The sequence below is a fragment of the Syngnathus floridae genome, chromosome 6 (assembly GCF_059516105.1).
Source record: "Syngnathus floridae isolate MCC-2025c chromosome 6, RoL_Sflo_1.0, whole genome shotgun sequence".
Lineage (NCBI taxonomy): Eukaryota > Metazoa > Chordata > Actinopteri > Syngnathiformes > Syngnathidae > Syngnathus > Syngnathus floridae.
In genome coordinates, this window is record NC_142418.1 from 10,142,081 (window position 1) to 10,161,805 (window position 19,725).

General features: G+C 39.7%; 1 protein-coding gene across 2 annotated transcripts; it reads left to right on the forward strand.

Moving 5' to 3' along the window:
• The first annotated feature begins 4,128 nt into the window (after positions 1 to 4,128).
• LOC148396463 (carbohydrate sulfotransferase 1) lies at positions 4,129 to 13,771 on the forward strand. 2 transcript variants are annotated; one of them, XM_088379653.1, is made up of 5 exons: positions 4,129 to 4,185; positions 7,621 to 7,744; positions 7,938 to 8,022; positions 10,846 to 11,021; positions 12,050 to 13,771. In XM_088379653.1, exons 4-5 carry the CDS (start codon positions 10,883 to 10,885, stop codon positions 13,216 to 13,218), a joined length of 1,308 nt encoding a protein of 435 aa, XP_088235779.1. In that variant the 5' UTR covers positions 4,129 to 4,185; positions 7,621 to 7,744; positions 7,938 to 8,022; positions 10,846 to 10,882; the 3' UTR covers positions 13,219 to 13,771. The 2 variants fall into 2 exon arrangements, with proteins under 2 accessions (XP_088235779.1, XP_088235780.1); XM_088379654.1 differs by lacking the exon at positions 4,129 to 4,185 and having other exon boundaries at positions 7,489 to 7,744.
• Positions 13,772 to 19,725: the final 5,954 nt, after the last annotated feature.

Consider the following 19,725-nt stretch of genomic DNA (forward strand, 5'->3'; position numbering starts at 1 on the left):
CATCATTTTAACAGTCTGTGTGGTATTTCTTTTTTTCTTTTTTTTTTTCTTCAGCATGGAACAAACCTGGTGCAATTGCTGGCCACAGCAACTACAGAGTACTGCATTCTTCTGCTTGGCTTCAGGGGTAGAATTAAAGGCTCTATTTAATTAAGGATGGACAATTGTTTTAAGATGGTTGATGCACATATGTCTTGTGAAGCAAGATATTTGCTTGTTGGTTTAATGATTTAACCAACATTTAATTTAATTTTATTTATTAATGCTAAATACAAAATACTTTTCCAGAATAAGAAACAGTGTTGGCTTAATTGCCATGTTTAGACCAACATGACATCACAGAGGAGGGCAGAAAACATTGGATTAATTATGTTAAAGTAAAAATAATAAATTGTGATTAATGCCCTCCGCCTAAAGACTACTGGGATAGCCTCCAGCAGATCCGTGACCCTCATGAGGATATATACCCTGAACTGGCAGGGCACACACAGACAATCATTCATAATCACACCTACGGAAAATTTGGACTGTTCAATTGGCCTACCATGCATGTATTTGGAATGTGGGAGTCAACCGGAGCACCCGGAGGAAGCCCATGCAGGCTTGGGGAAAACATGCAAAGAAGGCCAAAGCTAACCAGTGTTCCACCCTTCCACCAGCTCATCCCCCCCCCCCCCCTATTAAAGATAATAAACAATTACTATATTTAGAAAAAGCAAACAAAAATCAAACAAAATCAAAATAAATATATATATTTAAAAATAGAAATATGTCATCAACATGGTTAATAAATGAAAGTGGTGTACACATCTATAGACACATTCACATTTACTATCGGTTACCATGTCTTGACTCAAACACATCTGATTGAATGATTCCCTCCAGTAAATACAATAATTAACTGACAGTCATGGCGATCAATGCGTGTCTGTGGGCAGCAGAACTACTTGTCAATGCCAGGTAGCTGAAGGTTGCTTAAAGCAATGATAATGGTTTTCAGTTTTCCTTTCATTGGTATGCTAACAGCTTTTAAAAGGTTATTCATCAAAAAAGAATGGGGGAGTTATATCAGAGGCACCTGGCTTATAAACAAATCATAAGCATTAGTCACTGCGGTCGGAAAATATTACAGAAATACTGTCCTCATCTAACTTATTTTTGTATTTGTTTCCGCGTACGGATTTACGGAAATGAGGTGCACATATGCAATAAGTGATAGCTTGGACATATACGTGCGAGTATGTCACAGTCACAATGGTAATGGCAGAAGGATGTTATCAATACTGATTTTGTTCAGCAAAGTGTGTACTTGCTTCACTGTCATGGTTAAAGGGTTTTTCACTTGTCAAGAGCTTTTCTACCTTCAAAGTACTCAGAGTGCTTTAACTCCGTCTCCTCATTCATCTACTGATGAGGCAGCATTAGTAACAACCAGGGGTTCAATGTCTTGCTTAAGGATACTTCAGCATTGACCTCCAACCTCCTGGTTGAGAGGTGGCCTCTCTACCACCTGAACTATACCACCACACTGCTCATTTGAAATCTTCATTCACAACATGTACCCAGATTATATAATCGAAAGAATAGTTGGTGTCATATTTTTTTTAAAACTTTTGTTCCATGCATATTACATCGTTTTCATAATTCAGGAGCTGCATGTACCTGCATGGAATGTCCCTATATGAATAACCAAAGAGTTAGAGATATTACAGGCCAAGATAGTTTTAACTACACGTACACACGCACAAATCCCACCTCAAATAAGGATAAAGGGTGACATTTGGAGATCATCCACTGCAGTCTTTCTCAAATAGGAGCCACCTCTGCCATCACCATGTTACTTGAGATCAAATCCGTTGAGTATTTCTCGATGTTTCGTAAAGAGAGCTGAGAGAGTCTAAATTTGCCCCAATTTGTGGGAACGATTCTTCCGTGATGTCCACAAACCTCAACATATTGGTGTGAAAAACAACAAGAGGGAAGGAGGTGAGCGAATTTCTGTATCACCACAGAGAGAGCATATGCGTCAAGCTAATGGCACCACTTTTGCACCAAAGAGTTCGTCTGATGGACTGTTTTTTTTACTGCAGAAGTGCAGAGGGGGTGGGGGAGCCATGGCAGAACGGAGACTTCAAGTCCCCCCAACAAACCCTACAATATACAGACAGGCAGAAGGGAGATGAGCCGCTCGGGGCTTTTCTTCCTTAATATCGGTTTGTTCACAAGCCAGACGTGTGAAGGTGTTTGGTTAGATTGTAGCAACACCAAAATTTATGGCTTTGATTTTCACAGGGCCAAACCAAGCGAGACCAGGACCAATCAAATGGGCTCAATAAAACTGACTTCCCCCGGAGGTTTCAAAGGCTTTACGAAGATTTGATTTACCGTCTGGAGGCCAGACACTAGTGAGGATGAGCTTGAGATGTTGTGATACACACTCTCGTCAGATTGGATAACTCGTGCCCCCTTGTGCGGTGAGACTGTTTGTGAGAAAACATCCTCCAATTTATCTTTGCATGTTGACAAGGATAAGCCGTAAAGCAGATATTCGCCGAGGCTTTAAATAGAAATATTCTCTCTTCCGGGTAGCAAAGCGAGCTTTCAACAGGTTGGGTGAGGAAGGTTGTGTTACCTAATTATCTCTTTCAAGTAGTGTTTGGTCTTTTGAACTTTGAATGAGGGAAGATTTAGCCACTTTTAAGTCGTTTTAAACTGCATTGAGAAACCATGAATACAGAAGGTCATTAAACTTAATTGCTGGCAAAAAGCTAACTCAAACTGTTTACTGCCAAGCCAATATAATTACTATTTGATAGAACTTTATGTGGCATGAGGGCAGACTTAAATTAAATATAACAAAATATAAGAAAAAACACTTCTTAAAGTCAGTGTGAGGAGAAGTTGCAAATGATTTAGGATTAGGACTGTTGAGGATTTTGCCCGGAACTAGGTAATGTTTTGACCCATCAGCACAATCATCAGTATGACAAGTTTAATGTGACTGCAACTCGAAGCCCTTTATTATGTGTTTAGTCAAAGCTTAAACCCTTCTGACATACAGAATTTCAATACAGTGTAAATTCGAAGTGAGAAGATCAGTCATCCGTGAGGGACTCGGAGTCGAGCTGCTGAGGAGCCAGATGAGGTGACTCGGGCATCTGATTAGGATGCCTCATGGACGCCTCCCTGGTGAGGTATTTGGGGCATATCCCACAGGAAGGAGGCCCTGGGGACGGCCCAGGACAAGCTGAAGAGACTATGTCTTGGGAGGTTGAAGAAGTGGCTGGCGAGAGGGAAGTCTCGGGCTTCCCTGCTGAAGCTGCTGCCTCCGCAACCCGAACCGCCAAAAGCCGTGGATAATGAATGGATGGATAGATGAATGGCAATATATAAAAACATACTGCTATAAAGACATAAATACATTGAAAAAACACAATGATTTGTTGATCATTAACTTCAGTTAAGGAAGGAAAACGGAAAGGGGGGCTACATTGAAAAATAATCTTTCATAATAACATGGGAAAATTCAGATTCAAGGTTTTTTTTTTAATGTCTGTTTTTTTTCTTCAGTTCATTGATTGATTTTGGGGTACAAGGTCATTTAATTTTTTTTCTGGCAAATGCATGGGTAATTGTGCATACCTAAGAATATAGGGACTTAATTATACATTTTTATGATTTGGGTAGTCATGGTGACGCTCTGAAGGACACCATAACTATGATGCAGCCTGTGCTAAAACGAGTTAAACACCCCTGCCCTAGATGTTGCCAGGATACTTTTTGCAAATGATGCAAATGATTGCATTGGGGATATGAATAATTTATTGCTAACACAACTTCTTACATTCGATTGCCACTGTAGTGTGTCATTTTGTCACAGAAGATTGAACCCATTTAAAAAATATACAGAGTATAACTTATACTCGCTGTATAGACTCAGACATCTTTTTATCTAAAAGAAATCAGTCATTCTTACTCAATCACACAGACTGTTGGTGTGGACTTCCTGCTCGCCCACTCCATTCAAGTCTAGCAGATCAAGTTCTTCCACCCATATATCAAACTGTGAAACTCCACTATGCCAGGTGTGATGCAGTCAATTGCACCGAGTCCTGCCCAAGTGTAATAAGAGAAGCTGAGCTAACCTTTCAGTCCTGGCTGACAAGGTGCCCGGGCAAATACTGGGTGAGAGCTAACTTTTGATGTTCCCTCTGATAATTGTCTTTGACACACAGTTGGAAACAACATCACTGTAGCCGTGTATAATAATTTGGGTGGAGCTTTTATTAGTACTCTTAAATAAGTAGGCTTTTACAGTTAGTACATACCTCTTTTGTGGCTCTGTGGCCCTTACATTGTTGCCCAATCGTCAATTAGTCTAATATAAGACTTTACTTGAGGAACAGATATGGTCCCTGGCTGTTTATCATATTCACAAAAGTTGGCAGATAGAAATAAATTATGTGGATAGACTTCCAAAAACATAACTCCCTCAACAGGACGGTCTCTTGGGATTTCAGTGGATCGCTTGTTGATACCACTTGTTGAATTTTGTCAAACATTACTGAACTGAAATTTTTGTAGCACACACCAGCTTTGGTTGTTAGCAGACTGGTGCTCAGGTGGTGAGCAAGTGTGCCTCCGTTTGAATGGCTGTTTATCTATATTTGCCCTATATTTGTCCAGCTAATCACAGAGCACATATAGACAAACCACTCACAATCAAACCGACGGGCAATTTGGAGTGTTCAATAGGCCTAGCATGCATATTTTTGGAATGTGTAAGGAGACTGGAGTACCCGGAGAAAACCCATGCAGGCACGGGGAGAACATGAAAACTCCACACAGGGAGGGCCGGAGGTGGAATCAAAATCACACCCTCTGAACTGTGAGGCGAACATGCTAACCAGTGCTTCACCGCGTCGCCTTATTTCAGTTATAATAATATTCATTTTAAATTTGAGTTTCTCGCGAAGCGCAAGAAGAATACTCATGGGCAGCAACAGGAGTCAATAATAGAGTAATAGAATCTAGTTATGCACTGTGCAGTTTGTTTGCTGAAATAAATTTAGCTGTCTCAGCCTGCACACAAGGTGGGTGGAATGAGATTTTCTTTTCACTTGCTTATTGCATTTATAGTGAGGGAGCTCTTGAATAAAGGGACTGTTTTGGAGACCTGATTGTCCTCTTGACACGCAGGCTGAGAAATAATCAGTCTAAATTGCAAAAGTAAAAAAAGCGCAAGAGAGAGAGAAAGGGAGAGAGACAAAAAGAAATAGAGAGAGACAACGACAAAGGTACGTAGACCTAGAGCGATAGGCAGACAGACAGACAGAGACCGAGAAAACAGACAGGCAGAGGGAGAGAAACAGCGAGAAAAAGCGAGAGAGAGAGAGAGAGAGAGAGAGAGAGAGAGAGAGAGAGAGAGAGAGAGAGAGATGCCAATCAAGCACGGATGTAGAGGTCAGGTCAGATGAAAATTTTATGTTAGTGTTGAAGAAGTGGGACTTATTCTTGGTGAAAATTTAAAGGCACAAAAAGAGACACTCCAAACAAAATGTATGTTTCCCGGAAATATGGGGACCATGTTGAATGATTCCGTTTGTTCACCACAGGGAGAAAAATACTTTAGCCTATACAAATGCTACCCAGAAGATGAGGGGGCGTTCAGTTTCTCAGAACTGGGGATTTGAAGCTAGTAAAGCAATGGATCAACAGTGAGAGGCGTCGAGCACAGGAGGCTCTTGTATCACTTGTTATGTGGTCTTGGCAGCTTTTTGTCCTTTGTGCATGCTGGAATAGTTTAACCTTTTAGCTGCCCGTCTGGCTAAAGAAATGCATACATACATGGTAATGGATCTTCTGTTTTAAGGGCATGCATTTTTTTCTTTTTTGGGGGTGTATTGTTTTTTCATGGCTGTGTTTCAAAGCCATTAGAGGCATACTGTATGTAAAAAAAACACTTCTGCAGCAACAGGAGAAGGTTAACATAAAAAAATATATCCCTCTACTCCAAGATAATAGTGGCACTTAGTAAGTTTAATTATCATTTACTCTAAACCAAGGCTCACCAATATTTTTAAAACTATGGCTTTCAATTTGGTACTTGGTATCACAGATTATGCTCAAATTTAATTATGTTGGCCCTTGAACTGACGTGCAAGGTCGAAAACTTCCAACTAGACAAATACAACCTCTGGCAAAAATGATAGAATCACCAGTCACAGAGGATCTTCATTCGGTTGTTTAATTAAAAAAGAAAAAAAAAAACACTTGACATGACATGAGATAAAACTGAAGTCGTTTCAAACGGCAACTGCCTGGCTTTAAGAGACACTGAAAGAAAAAAAATCAAGGAAAAAATGTGGTAGTTATAGTTGTTGAACCCAAGCAGATGAGAAAACTATGCAATCGCTCAATTCTGAGAAAATGTGAAAAAACAAAACAACAGAACAAGTCAACACATACTTTGCTGCACCACCTCTGGCTTGCCTGCTCAATCTGCTGCCTCCACAAACATCTTCCTCTCTTATTCTGTACCATTTTCAAGTAACACTAAGTGTCAAACTGCTAATATGGAAATAAAAGACATTGTCATAGAGCTGTGAAGCGAGTCCAAACCTGAGTAGACGTCATAGGACACCTCAAATATTGATCTATACAAATAATAATCTATCAACCCATTTTCTATTGTGATAGTCCTTATTAGGGTCATGGTGAGCTTTGGTCTATATTGAAATTGACTTTTGGTGAAAGACGTGGTCCACCTTGGAGTCCAAAACACCTCCTTTCTGCCGAGAAGTAAATGAACACCCATGGCCACTATTGGATAGAAAAAGCATATTTATTCCCGAAAATAATTGATCAAGAACAGAATCCAAAGACATCTATTATTCAAAACAAGTTTTGTTCAGTGAAGACGCTTAGTGAGACTGAATCGCAGCAGGATATCCGTCTGTAAAGACAAGCAGACTTCCTCCCATCCGCAACTTCACCTTCAAGGACCGATGAAGCTGTCACTGGCTGAATATGAACCCACAATGACCCCCAGGAGCCACAATATTGCACATAGTGCTTTTTACACTGAAGTCGGCATCACACGTGATGATAGCAACCATGCTCACTTGAATGAGAGTTGACAAAAGTGTCAGTCAGTGTGTGTGTGTGTGTGTGTGTGTGTGTTTGTTTGTTCGTTTATTTGTTTGTGTGTTAGCTTTATTTGCTTTTCGATGTGAATCCCCGCCAAACCATTTAGAGTGACAGATTGATGCATTGATGATGCAAATTTTCATAGTGCAAAGTGACGACCATGATGATGATGATGATGAAAGCAGATGGTGAAAGCTACTTCCAGGATATGAGCAATGTCTTACACTTAGAGAAAAGCACACATTTGAAGTTTACCATTGTGGTAAAAACAAATCTAAGTCAATTCGGACTTATCCGGCCAGCATGTAGCTATTACAGCACCATTCACAGCATGAAAGGTGCAGGATGAAGCTCGACAATATAATCTTGCATCCAATCTGGAAACTCTGGTTGAAGCCTGTGTACTCACTTGCCCCCACCTCCCTCCTCCTCTTCCTCCTCCTCCTCCTCCTCCTCCTCTTTCTCACTCAGCCTCCCGCTGTCTCTATCCATGGCGCATCTCCATCCTTAACTCCTGCACCCGCTCCTCAGGATCACACATAAAACCAAAAGAAAAGCAGTGTTCCGCACCAGTGCACAACAAAGCAGGCTCGCGGTAAGGAAACAATTTATGTTTTTTCTTTTTACGGCTTTCACGCGCGTTAAGCTGTGGAATGAACGATTACTAGAAGGGCTGTGATCGGACTTTTTGCACATGGCAGTGACGAGGTTATACTATTTTCCTGTTCATTCTAGCACTCACTAACACACCACGGCGTGTTGTAATTTTGATGTGTCTCTTCTTCTAGATATCATTTCAGCCCGTTTAAAAGGCTCACAAGAAGTTCAACGTTCCGTCCACGCAGACTCTTAACGTCGCGTCATTTATCAGGGGTATATATTTATACTATTTTAAAATGCAAAATTATATTTTAATAGTGTTTTCAGTTTTTGTCTATTTTATTAGTGCAAGATCACGTGGTTCAACCTCTGTAAATGGGAAAAATGGGATGACTATAATCCGATTAAGTTTTCGTGAGCTGTTTGTATTTTCTTCGTGTGCGCGTGTGCGTGTTTACAAGCGTAATAAGTGTTGGACACGCTGCATCCTTTGTCTCTCATCTGCAGAACCTGTCCCGTGGTAATTTACTTTTGAACAATTTTGGATGCTATCCTTAAAGATTGTCGTACATAAGAAAAAGTAATAGTCCGGATACTTTTGTTATTTTTTAGATGTTTTACAATATATTTTGTGCTGCTGCTGGATGATCATCATCATTATTATTATTATCATTATTATTATTATTATTATTATCCAGTGCATTCATATGTGTGTGTGTGTGTGCACGTGTGCGTTTGTGTACATGTGAATTTGGAAAAAACAAAGAAAAAACTGAAGATTGGTCTTGATATGTAATAATAAAAAGCTTTGCCTTGAACCTTATTAAAGTCAAGCAATTCTGTACCAGAAAAATCCTAAGCACCTCATGTTTCCTCATCACTTGCATCCTAAATCCCTCAGTCCCTCCCTCATCATCTACCTCTGACCTCATTTGTTGCCTTGTGGTGTTCCACATAGTGTGTATCTTGCAAAAATGCCATTACGTTCAACATGTTTGCTGCTGTATTATCTAAGCAACAGCACCTGTGTTTCGTCACTACTGGCACTTGGTTGGTTTGGCTTGCAGTTGCTTTAATGGTGCTCGACAAATACTGTTCTGGTATGTATATGTATGCACGTTGGAGGCATACAAAAGACGAAACCATTGTCCCCTTCCAGCTGTTGATACACGGCATGGTCTACGCTGTGGCATTTATAAACAAGAAGACTTGCATATCAATATGCTCTGAATCACTGAAGCATCTGTCTTCCTTCTTTGGAGAGCAGCAGGGTGTGAGGAGTTGGCAGTTTGATCATGACTGGAAAGAAGAAAAAAAAACTGTGGCTGTGGAATCACACAGGTCAGCCAGCCACTTATCCAACACGTGTAGGCAAGCAAAAGCGCAAACATTTTGCTTTTTTAGGAGACAAAGATGACAACAGTCGCAAATCTACATTAAGGCCAGTAATGCAATGTTATAAAAGATATATAAATATCCATCCATCCATCCATCCATCCATCCATCCATCCATCCATCCATCCATCCATCCATCCATCCATCCATCCATCCATCCATCCATCCATCCATCCATCCATCCATCCATCCAGCCATCCATCCAGCCATCCATCCAGCCATCCATCTATTTTATAGGGTTTGTTCTGAAGAGTCACATCAGCTTGGGTGTTTTATTTACTAAATTAGGTATCGTAGGTATTTATGTTGTTTTCTCATTTCAAGAAGGTATTAATTTTTACAAATGCTTTCATCAGGGTGGACGTATTTCTTGTTTTGTTGTTGGAGGATTGGAATTTCCACATTGCAATGGGAATCTAATGGGTAACTTGCTCACATTAGCACTTTCTATTCCCATGTCCTATTATTTGTTCCTATTAATATTGCAGTGCAGTAAGGGGCAGAAGTAAATATTTCCTTCTTGTTTTCTAGCCAATCAACTACAATACATCAGCGTTAGAAACAATAATCAAATAAAGGTGTTGTAGACTAAACTGTGCCCACATTAACAGTTTAACATTTGTGGAAAAGTTGACCAAATGAAATATACATTTTTCTCCAATGAATACAAAAAAATAGGAAAGCTCACATAATACAAAATGCATGTATAAACATTTCTGTCACTGTGCAAAATGTATGAAGAAAACATTTTCCCCTTAGGACCTGATTTTATAATTACTGCGAGTTTTTCTAACTCTACTCGGAGTTGCTTTTGTTGTTAGGTCTGTATTTTTCTCAAACCTTCAGAGTAATTGTCTTTGGTTTGGTACTGTTTCTGATTAATGAAAGAAGAAAAGATGACCTCAGCTCAATGTGACCACTTCCCACAGAAAGGAATTTGCAACAGGGACACATATGTACATAAACGAACAAGGAGCAGACTTGAAAAACAGAGCTACATTAAAAAAAGCAATAATATTGGTGATATGATGCATCGTTTACCGGTGGTTTTCATTGCGGTTGCCTGTGCACCGCCTCTTTGGGTGATGGAGAGTCAGGACTCTCGGATGAATATCCACGATTGCCTTTGTGCACTGGGAGTGGGACAAAAGGATGGTTGCCGATTTTAAAGATGGTTTTTGAAAAATACTTTTACTCCCTTATGTCAAAGTGTGAGAGAACATTTAGCATTTCCATCCATAAAGACGCGCTATAGTTCAAGTGGACTTTTATCTGAGCTGCTATTTTAGGCTAAATTACCAATGGGAGAGCAAAATGTATCATAATAATGCTGCTTTGTGCCTCGTATACTGATCTTGTTGTTTGGAGCGGTGTCTTTCTTTCGGGAAAAAAAACTTTAGGACAACAGTTTTCAAAGGGACGGAAGATGAATGAACAAGCAAAAATGATTTTTTTTAAAAAGTAAAAGATCGATCTATTTTTAAACCTGATTTACTATTTTGTAAGTAGATCATAGACCGATGCAAGCAGCTAACTGTACTGATGACAGAAAAAAAGATTGTTGCATAATAAAGATTCATTTATGATTGACGTGTGTGTGTGTGTGTGTGTGTGCGTGTGTGTGTGTGTGTGTGTGTGTGTGTGTGTGTGTGTGTGTGTGTGTGTGTGTGTGTGTGTGTGTGTGTGTGTGTGTGAGACCAGTGAGAAGGATGTAGCACCAACGGGGTGGGGGAAGAGGATGGAGTGTTCCTGGAAGACAGTGCTGCTGCTGGTGTGTGCCTCATTGGGGGTCCAGTACACAGCCATTCGCACCCTGAGGGACTCGCTGTCTGGACCCTGTCAGGGTGTTTACCAGTGTCAGAGCAGACATCACAGAGGTACCACAAACATTAATAATACAAATAAGTTCATGTCAAAACAAAACATGCTAGGCCGATTGATTGAGCACTCCAAATTGCCCATACAGGTGTGGGTACGAGTGTGGATGGTTGTTTGTGTCTGTGTGCCCTGTGATTGGCTGGCAACCAGTTCAGGGTGTCCCCCGCCTACTGCCCGATGACTGCTGGGATGGGCTCCAGCACGCCCGCGACCCCCGCGGGGACAAGCAGTATAGAAAATGGATGGATGAATGAATGGATGATTCAAAGACCTTTTTGTAACCTGAAAGATATGAACATTGATAGCGCTCATCCAAATTTGACATCTAATTCTGATTTACTAGTCGCACACTACAATAATGAATTAACGAGCATCTCTCAACTCCTTGGCCTCTGTGAAAATCAGTTTTGTTCCTCTTACTGTACTGTGCCTGTTACTGGCACCCCCATTTGCAATCAACTACTCATCAGTAGAAATTACATGTTAGCCGTTTGTGCTATAAATAGACGTTCGGCATTTCAAGTCCCCCTATAACCACAAGAAGACAAGCTTCTTTCAAATGATTTGTGCTTTACTGCCTGGTTTCTGTGATTTAACTTTTCCTCAGTAACAATAACAAAAAAAAATCTTACAATTTAAAATAATTGTTTTAAAATGAACCAAATTGTTTCCTCAAGAGATTAGGCATCAGGAAACTCACCAGCAGCCGCTCATTTTATACTTAATAAAAGCTCAGAATATTATGTAATTACTTTTTATAGAACTGTCACTTAAACTAGCCAATCCCAGTTCATTAATTAGCAGTCTAAAGTGCCGAATTAAGTGTAAGTAGTAAAGTGCTTTCAATGAATCATTTCTAAAGAATTAATTAGGGAAGCCTGGCTGCCTCACAGTTCAGAGGTACAAGAATCCACACAGTATTAAAATGTATCATTGATGAAAACAAATATTCAACTTGGAAAAAAAGAGTAATTTTGCTTTAGCATGGATATGGCCTGAAACACATTGTTTTCTTTCCTTCTCAAAGAATCCAATTGGAGAACCTTGTGTGATGACAGTTGGATGTCCATGGAATCCCCTCAGAAGCACATCCTGCTGTTTGCCACCACACGCAGCGGCTCATCCTTCACTGGTCAGCTGCTCAACCAGCACCCTGAGATCTTTTACATGTTTGAACCTCTCTACCACATCCAGCAAGCATTCACAAATTCCAGCGGGAGGATTCGTCGTACTTTGGACCGCAGGGCCCTGCTGGGCGCGTACAGAGACCTTCTGCTCAATTTGTACAAATGTGACCTTCACTTTATCGAGAGTTACATCCGCCCTGAGCCTCAGGACCACGTCACTAATTCCTTCTTTCGTAGAAGCTCTAGTCATGCCCTTTGTTCTCCTCCTGTGTGTCTGGAAGGAGGGAACGGAGCAGCACTCGAGCCTCCTGAGGAAAGTTGGTGTACCAAGAAGTGCGGAAACTTGAACCTCACCTTGGCATCAAGGGCATGTCTGTCAAGAGGCCACGTAGCCATAAAGACTGTTCGGATCCCCAAGGTGAGCGACCTGCGAACTTTGGTTGAAGATCCACGTCTGGACCTAAAGATCATCCACTTGGTGAGGGACCCTAGAGCAATTCTAGCCTCACGCATCACAGCATTTTCAGATCAGTTTCGGGCTTGGAAAATATGGAACGCTACGGGGCGGCAACCGCGATATGTGGACCTATCGCAGATCACAAGCACCTGCCAGGACATGGTGGCATCCGCAGAAGCAGGATTGGCGAGACCAGCTTGGCTGCAGGGCCGTTATCTTTTAGTGAGGTATGAAGATTTAGCATTTAACCCAAAAGACATGGCTGACAAGATCTATCAGTTTATTGGCCTAGGTTTGGAGGACAGGGTGCAGACATGGATTACAAGAAACACCAACAGTAATGTGTTTGCTCCATTTGATTGGAATTACAAGTACTCCACAACCAGAGACTCCAGAATGACGGCTGAGAGTTGGAGGCTTCGTTTGGACCATGATATTGTCAGAACTGTGCAAAATTTGTGCAACGACACTTTGGCCCTGCTCGGATACAAACTTGTTCATTCGACAGTCCAACTAAGGAACTTGTCCCATAGTCTAGTTGAACCCAACCCATTTCAACCCAATCTTTCTCAAAATTGGGTAACGACCAAAAATGGTCAGGGCGGTACATAATTTATCCATAAAGATATTTGTATTTATTTGTTACCTGTGGGGTTATTTTCATCTTTTTAAATCATTGATTTCTAAGTAAAAATTTAGGTCTTAGACCAAAAAGGTTTAAGAAACCCTCCAACCAGTAATAATAATAATAATAATAATAATAATAATAATAATAATAATAATACATGTAACAAAGTATAAGGATGTATTAATAGATTCTTCTTTTTACTGGTGATTCAATGCTGTGAAGATGCTAAAATAAAGAAACAAAATACATAATCTGTTAATAGTTTACCATTTCAATACAGATGTGCCAGATATCAAAAGGTGTGACATGCACAGATTTTGACTAAACTACTCAGTATATTGCTGTGTGTTGCAGTTATGTGGGAATTAATATTTATTAATTATTCTATATGTAATATCACAATGTCACATTACTGCTGTAAATCAAACAAGCAAATTATGTGCATACCGGGAGGGCATTGGCCATTGTAATTTGAAGCATAGTTTTAATTATGCCTTTGGAAATAAATGTCAATAAATGAGTGAAATCCAACAGTGATTTTAGGCGAATGTAAATTTGTGGTCTGGTTTTGTTGGAATGGAATCAAGAAGATTATCGTGCAAATTTTTTCCCAAATAAGTGCACGTTAAATTGGAATTCTGTCCAGTTCGCCTAAACGATCGGTAGTCTTTGGTCGCAAAGTGCAAATGCCTACAACTGGTTTAATTTGGAACTCAAAGTATTTATGCACAAGATAGCAGATAATTTAGAAGTCCCTGCTCTTTATAGAGAGGCACAGCCACAGATCAGAGTTGCTCCCAATTTTAGACATCCCCACACGATACAATTTTTGTAGAATTTTCAGGGTAATCATAATGAGTCATGATGTCGCCACTAACTCTGATTTTGCATCATATTTCTGTGGCAACTGTAATGGTGCATGGCTGAGAGTGATGATAATACTCAAGCTACAAAATAAAACCAATGCTGGCTTCAGGAAATAAATGTAATTTTAGCAAAACTGTCAGGTTTCTATCTTGGGACCATTATGGTAAATCTGAGGTGAAATTGGCCTTTCATTGATGTAGTCTGTTCATCAATTTTCTATCTTTCCTGCAGCTACTCACACAATTGCTGACACCACAAATATCTCCCTATACATCTAAAGATCCTGGGCAGGGCAAACAGGATTTAAAATGCATGGTCAAAAGAATATAATCTGCAGGCCTAAACTGTTCATAAACTAAACTTTTAGCCCAGTCAAGGAAATGTACATCATCATTTTTTTGCTATTCCCTCTCTGTCATGCAAGCTGCAATTGGACTGAGTCAGCTGTAAGATAATTATTCATTTCTTTGCACACAATAACAGAATCTCCTTGACTGTGCTGACAAAATTGTATCATTATTGCTAAAATTATGAGGCACATGCTTGGGAGAAAAATTCACAAGATCCATCCTTACCTGGTTAGTGTCTAGATGACCCAAATACAATACATGGTATCATTTAGGTTTGTATTCATTGGTTCATTGGCTAGTGTATAGCAGGAGAAAGCACTATGTTTAGCGAGATCTAATTTTCCTGTAAGACACTGTGGAGAATACAAATTTAATGGTTAATGCGCATTTGTTAACATACTGATTCAAATTCTCTTTTGAGAGTGTCAGCAGAAACAGCCCCACTCAACCACAACATGTAGCTAGTCATGCACGCTGGATTGCTTGAATGGCAAATTAGGGCTGATGAAGCGATGCTGCTGGACAGAGAGCAGGTAGGAGAAGCTGGACGTCAGGTAGACCTACAAAATTCAAATCGTTGCATAAACAACCATGAATCTCGCCACAAAGCATTTGTAATTTACATGATTAAATAGTAAATACTTGATTTTAGAAATAAAGGCAAACCTTTCCACCAAAAATCACATTGTGTCTTCATATCTCATCATTATTTGTGCACAGCACACAATTCATCAGTCTGATCCATTGGATCTTTATAGCATAATACACATTTGTAAGGGGTGAAGGTATTGCATTGTGGTATAGCTCCAGGGTGCTCCATTAGTATGTTTTTTTTTAAACATGACCAACTCTCTTGACCAAAATGTCATGATCCTCCATCTTCAGGCCACGTAGTTTTTCTTGACCTTCTAGTCTTTCTGTTGTGTTACTGTTGATGGAATTAGCTCTGTTGCATAATTTCCCCTTGGTGTTTTCTTAACACCCTACTGTAATCACTGGGTTTAACCACTGGCTGCTTATAATGAGATGAAGGGAGGATATCCTTTGGGGTCGGATCCACGAGTTGCAGGTAGGCTATGTGGTTCATGCAGGCTTTAATTTCACACTGTCTTTATGGTTCTTAAAGGACCTCATATGGGCAAGCAGCCCAGAAATGTGCAAATTAGGACCTGCCACTCGTTTCAGTATGTTGACACATGCATACAATGATGCACTTGCCTCTTTGTTCCTGTGCTGTAATGGAGTTGTGCTTTAATGGCTTTGGCACATTTGCAGTCTGAGGAGTGACCACACCACATTGTGCACTCGTTTAGGTTGGTATTGATTTAAGAAGAGTCCGAGGCTGGAGAGAGCGCAGCAAACAGCATATTGACAAACCACTTAAAAGGGCTTGTGAAAAGTACTGTTGACGACTGGAGAAAACTCACTGAGAGATGACCACTCCGGCTTGAATCAGCACCTTAAGAAAGCTCACAGTGTTTATGCTGCTGTTTAATGGCACCTTGAAGCATATGGTATCAAAATGTTTCTAAACATGATACTAAAGATGGTGAGAAAATACTTTAAGCTCATCAGACTCTGAAGCAACACAACCGTTTCCTTAGTCACACAAGCACCACAATCCCACAGGCACTGGCTCAGACATATTGCATTTTTCACACTTCTCACTGGAAAGCAAAGATGTCATTTATGGCGAGATTAAGGAGCATTTAGAAAACACTTTGAGCCGCTGGGGCCTCGAGCAGACATCAGCCGCAATCCCAGCCTCACTCACGTCTTGCTATTTTCCCTCATGTGCGAGGTTCAGACGTACACAGACAACACTCTGCATGCAACCCTGCTGTTTATTTGATGTCGACGCTCCTCTGCGCTTACTTTTCAGCAGTTTGCGTCATTTTCTGTAGTTCACTTAACGTCGTAAATGCCTGCTGTCTCAATTTTTCCTGTGCAGCAAATACAATTTTGTAATTTTACCGGTGATCCTAAGGTTGTTGTCAACATCTCATTGGTAATGTAATAAGTGCAGAGATAGAAAAGTAAAATAGAGTGTTTCAGGGTCTCATGCTTCATCACCTCACCAGGTGAGAGAATTCAGAGGTTCAAGAAGTTTTACAGTTTCAAAAAAAAAAATCAATCCTAAGGAACATTCAGATTTCAATTTTGAGTATTAAGCAGGGTTTAAGACCAGTGGTTCTCAAACGGAGTTATGCGTATCCCTAGGGGTACATAAAGGTACTTCAAGGGACATGTGATATTTCAATTTATATTTAAAAAATAGCATTCACACAAAAAAGAGCTTGATGTTTATATATATAGTATATATGTTTAGATAGATAGATAGATAGATAGATAGATAGATAGATAGATAGATAGATAGATAGATAGATAGATAGATAGATAGATAGATAGATAGATAGATAGATAGATAGATAGATAGATAGATAGATAGATAGATAGATAGATAGATAGATAGATAGATAGATAGATAGATAGATAGATAGATAGATAGATAGATAGATAGATAGATAGATAGATCATCAGCTCGCACAACCCACTTTATTGTATTTCATTCCCAGCTCCAGTTTCAAAAGGACGTAGGCATGAAAATATGTGTGGGATTTGGGTCTTCCATCCTCTCCGATATCTGTGTTGTACACCAGGAGGCAGAATAAAGTGCTGCATGAAGCCTCGGCTGCAACAGTCGGGAGGGGTGTGAGATCCTGCGGGCTTAGATCAGAAGTTATCTTTTACAGAAGTCTGTGAGTTTGGCTCCTCCAGTGATTTTTATTCTCTTTACCTAAATTACATTGCCTGAGGTGTCTGTCCCTTGCACCAATCCCATAAGCACTTTTGTGTCCAAAATAAAACAACATTTGATTGAATTTATTTTCTCACATGGCTCCAAAACAGTGCAACACCTGCCTGATGAAAATTACAAAACAACACATTACCATAAGCATGACAAGGTGCACCCTTACTATAAATCCATCCATCATGAACATTGCGTTACCAACACAAGTAGACTTTAGCACATATAGTATGATCTATTTGCAGCATTTCCCTCACAGTACCTGAGATTGTGCATTCAAGTCTCATCTGGAGATAGCATATTGTCTCCATGCTTGCGTGAGGGTTGATCAATCCCCTATGCCAGCAGATCTAACCGTTTACCTATCCATCCATCCATCCATCCATCCATCCATCCATCCATCCATCCATCCATCCATCCATCCATCCATCCATCCATCCATCCATCCATCCATCCATCCATCCATCCATTAATCCAAAGACCATTTTTCTTTTTAACACAGGTGCAGGGTTGTCTTACCTCCAGCACAATTATTTTTAGCAGATCATGACTCCATTCTTTTTTTTTACCTAGCATGCTTTAATTAGTATTTAAGTAAGCTTAGCTAATGAGTGGAGTCAAGGAGAACCATCTTAGGACACGGCAGATTTAAAGACAAGCTAAGAATTTCAGGGAGGATTTTTTGAATGAATCTCCTGCACCCCAAGGCAGCAGTTAGTCTCCCGAGACCAACTTGCTTCAGCGAATCTGCAGGATGAAAGTATTGATGAATGCCTTTAAGTGGTTGAATTGGAAAAATAAAGCTTTCTGCCACCCATGTCATTTTCCATATTGCCTTTTGCAATAACAATATACACAAAACACAAACAACTGCATTATTCTTAATACCACCAACAATCAACAATTGCACTAAACACCTTTTAGCCTGAAAATGTAAACAATCCATTTTGACAGCAGAAGCCTGTGTACTAATTTGCATGTCAAACACTAACTCAATTTACTCAGCCTTTCAGTGTAATTGCTGTCTCAGAAAGTTGAATCAACAACAGAGGAACATAAGGATATGAAATCATCAGTTAGAAGCGAGAAGTCAAGATCAGTGGTGCTGTGCCTTTGTGTACCAAGGGTATTGAAAGCACAGGGTGGTGGAAAAGCTGTCTTATGTGACGAATAGTAGGAAATTGCTTGACAAAAAAATGTTAGTTGTATATACAGAACAGCAGGATTCCTTCAATCCACTCAAAAAGTGGATTGAAGAAAAAAATGTCACAAAAACACTGCAGGTTGATTTATGAATCCACATATGCATATGAAGACAGAAAAATTCATCATCAATCGTATAATTGTAACGAAGTCGAACAACCACGTTTGTGATGTTTATTCACAATAAGCCGTATTAGTAATTAGTGGAAATTAATATAAAAAGAAAATGACATGAATAAAATATAAGCATTTTTTAAGACAAATAGATAAATATATAAATAAATGCCCAATTAAACAATCTAACAACAAAATATGAATCAATGCATTGGAAGAGAATTTACAAAATCTTGAACCATGTAAACAGAAAATAAATCTAAGATATATGAAAACAAGCAAGTGCTGTAATATTTAAACTATAAACTGCTACTTTTATGAATTTTTAGAAATTTGCTTCATGCCGCCAGGAGATTTATACTATAATCTCATCATGTCTGACCAATGAAATTACTGAACACATCACAGTGGCCCAATGAAACTGTGCAAGTCGGTGCTCACGCTGAACCTCAATGTCAGTCATTGTGTAATTTAATGTAATGTTTCTCAATAAGTGTTCTTGTCTGTTCTTCCGTCTTTGTGATCTTGTTAAACGTCATCAGTTATGGCTGTATGCAAGTAGAACTGTGTTGCACAGAGAATTATTATTTCTTTGTTACATTAGGAATATATTGCCATCAGAGTTTTGAGCCATATGCTGTGTTATTATAAATTTCAGTGATACAGCTGTTGGAGCTTCATTTCCTCACAGTTATTATTAATAGCTGTACCTCCATGTTTCATATAGCCTCTAGTTTTTATGTCGCTTGGGGACATTACATATTGGGACAAAATATTTGTGTTGTTTTCTTCTCCGATTTGAATTCACTTGTGAATCGCATGCTGTTGTTTTACTTTGATCTCATGCAGGGATCTACTATGCTGATCTGCCATAAGCTACACTCATGCTGCTAGCTTGCTACTGAAATGCGGCCACGTCAACTACACAATAAGGCTTGGTGGAAACTGCGGCAATTGCTATTTATGACTACCCAGTGGCATCACCTGCTATTTTCCCCTAAGACAAAATGGAGGAATTATCCATCCTCTCTCCAACATTGCTCTATGCCAGCCGACTCTTAAGATCCAATCACTGTGCACTCTTCTACTCTTTTCCATTTGTCCCTTTCTCTCCATTCCTTCTGATATTTCAAGCCACACATCAGTGC

What these genes read in the sequence shown, in the direction of transcription:
- LOC148396463 (XM_088379653.1), top strand. Translation starts at nt 10,883, where the DNA reads ATGGAGTGTTCCTGGAAGACAGTGCTGCTGCTGGTGTGTGCCTCATTG. An exon ending in TCAGAGCAGACATCACAGAG is followed by an intron (nt 11,022 to 12,049) that starts GTACCACAAACA and finishes TCCTTCTCAAAG; the next exon opens with AATCCAATTGGAGAACCTTG.